This window comes from Myotis davidii, unplaced genomic scaffold (genome assembly GCF_000327345.1).
Source record: "Myotis davidii unplaced genomic scaffold, ASM32734v1 scaffold514, whole genome shotgun sequence".
Classification (NCBI taxonomy): domain Eukaryota; kingdom Metazoa; phylum Chordata; class Mammalia; order Chiroptera; family Vespertilionidae; genus Myotis; species Myotis davidii.
This window is the reverse complement of record NW_006286236.1, coordinates 367,973-368,261: the sequence shown is the minus strand read 5'-3', so window position 1 is coordinate 368,261 and position 289 is coordinate 367,973. Positions and strand designations below refer to the sequence as shown.

Here is a 289-nt window from a genome sequence, read left to right as displayed (position 1 = left end):
GCGGGCGAAGAGGAGGCCCCCAGGAGCCCGGCGGCGGCTGGCCTGGAGCCCAAGCCCTACAACCCCTTTGAGGAGGAGGAGGAGGCAGAGGAGGCGGAGGAGCCCCCTGCTGCACCCAGTCTGGCCACCAGCCCTGCCCAGGCCCAGCCGGAGTCCACACCCAAGTCCCTGCACCCCTGGTACGGCATCACCCCCACCAGCAGCCCCAAGACCAAGAAGCGCCCTGCCCCCCGGGCGCCCAGCGCATCCCCGCTCGGTGAGTGCGGTCCCTGGAAGCTGCTGACAGCCC

General features: G+C 72.3%; 1 protein-coding gene across 1 annotated transcript in view; it reads left to right on the top strand.

The window, feature by feature from the left end:
• MICALL1 (MICAL like 1) overlaps positions 1-289 on the top strand; it is a 24,525-nt gene that overhangs the window by 13,121 nt on the left and 11,115 nt on the right. Inside the window, exon 9 of the mRNA XM_015559831.1 lies at positions 13-256. Within this exon, the coding sequence (XP_015415317.1) occupies positions 13-256 (244 nt within the window). The remainder of the gene's footprint in view (positions 1-12; positions 257-289) is intronic.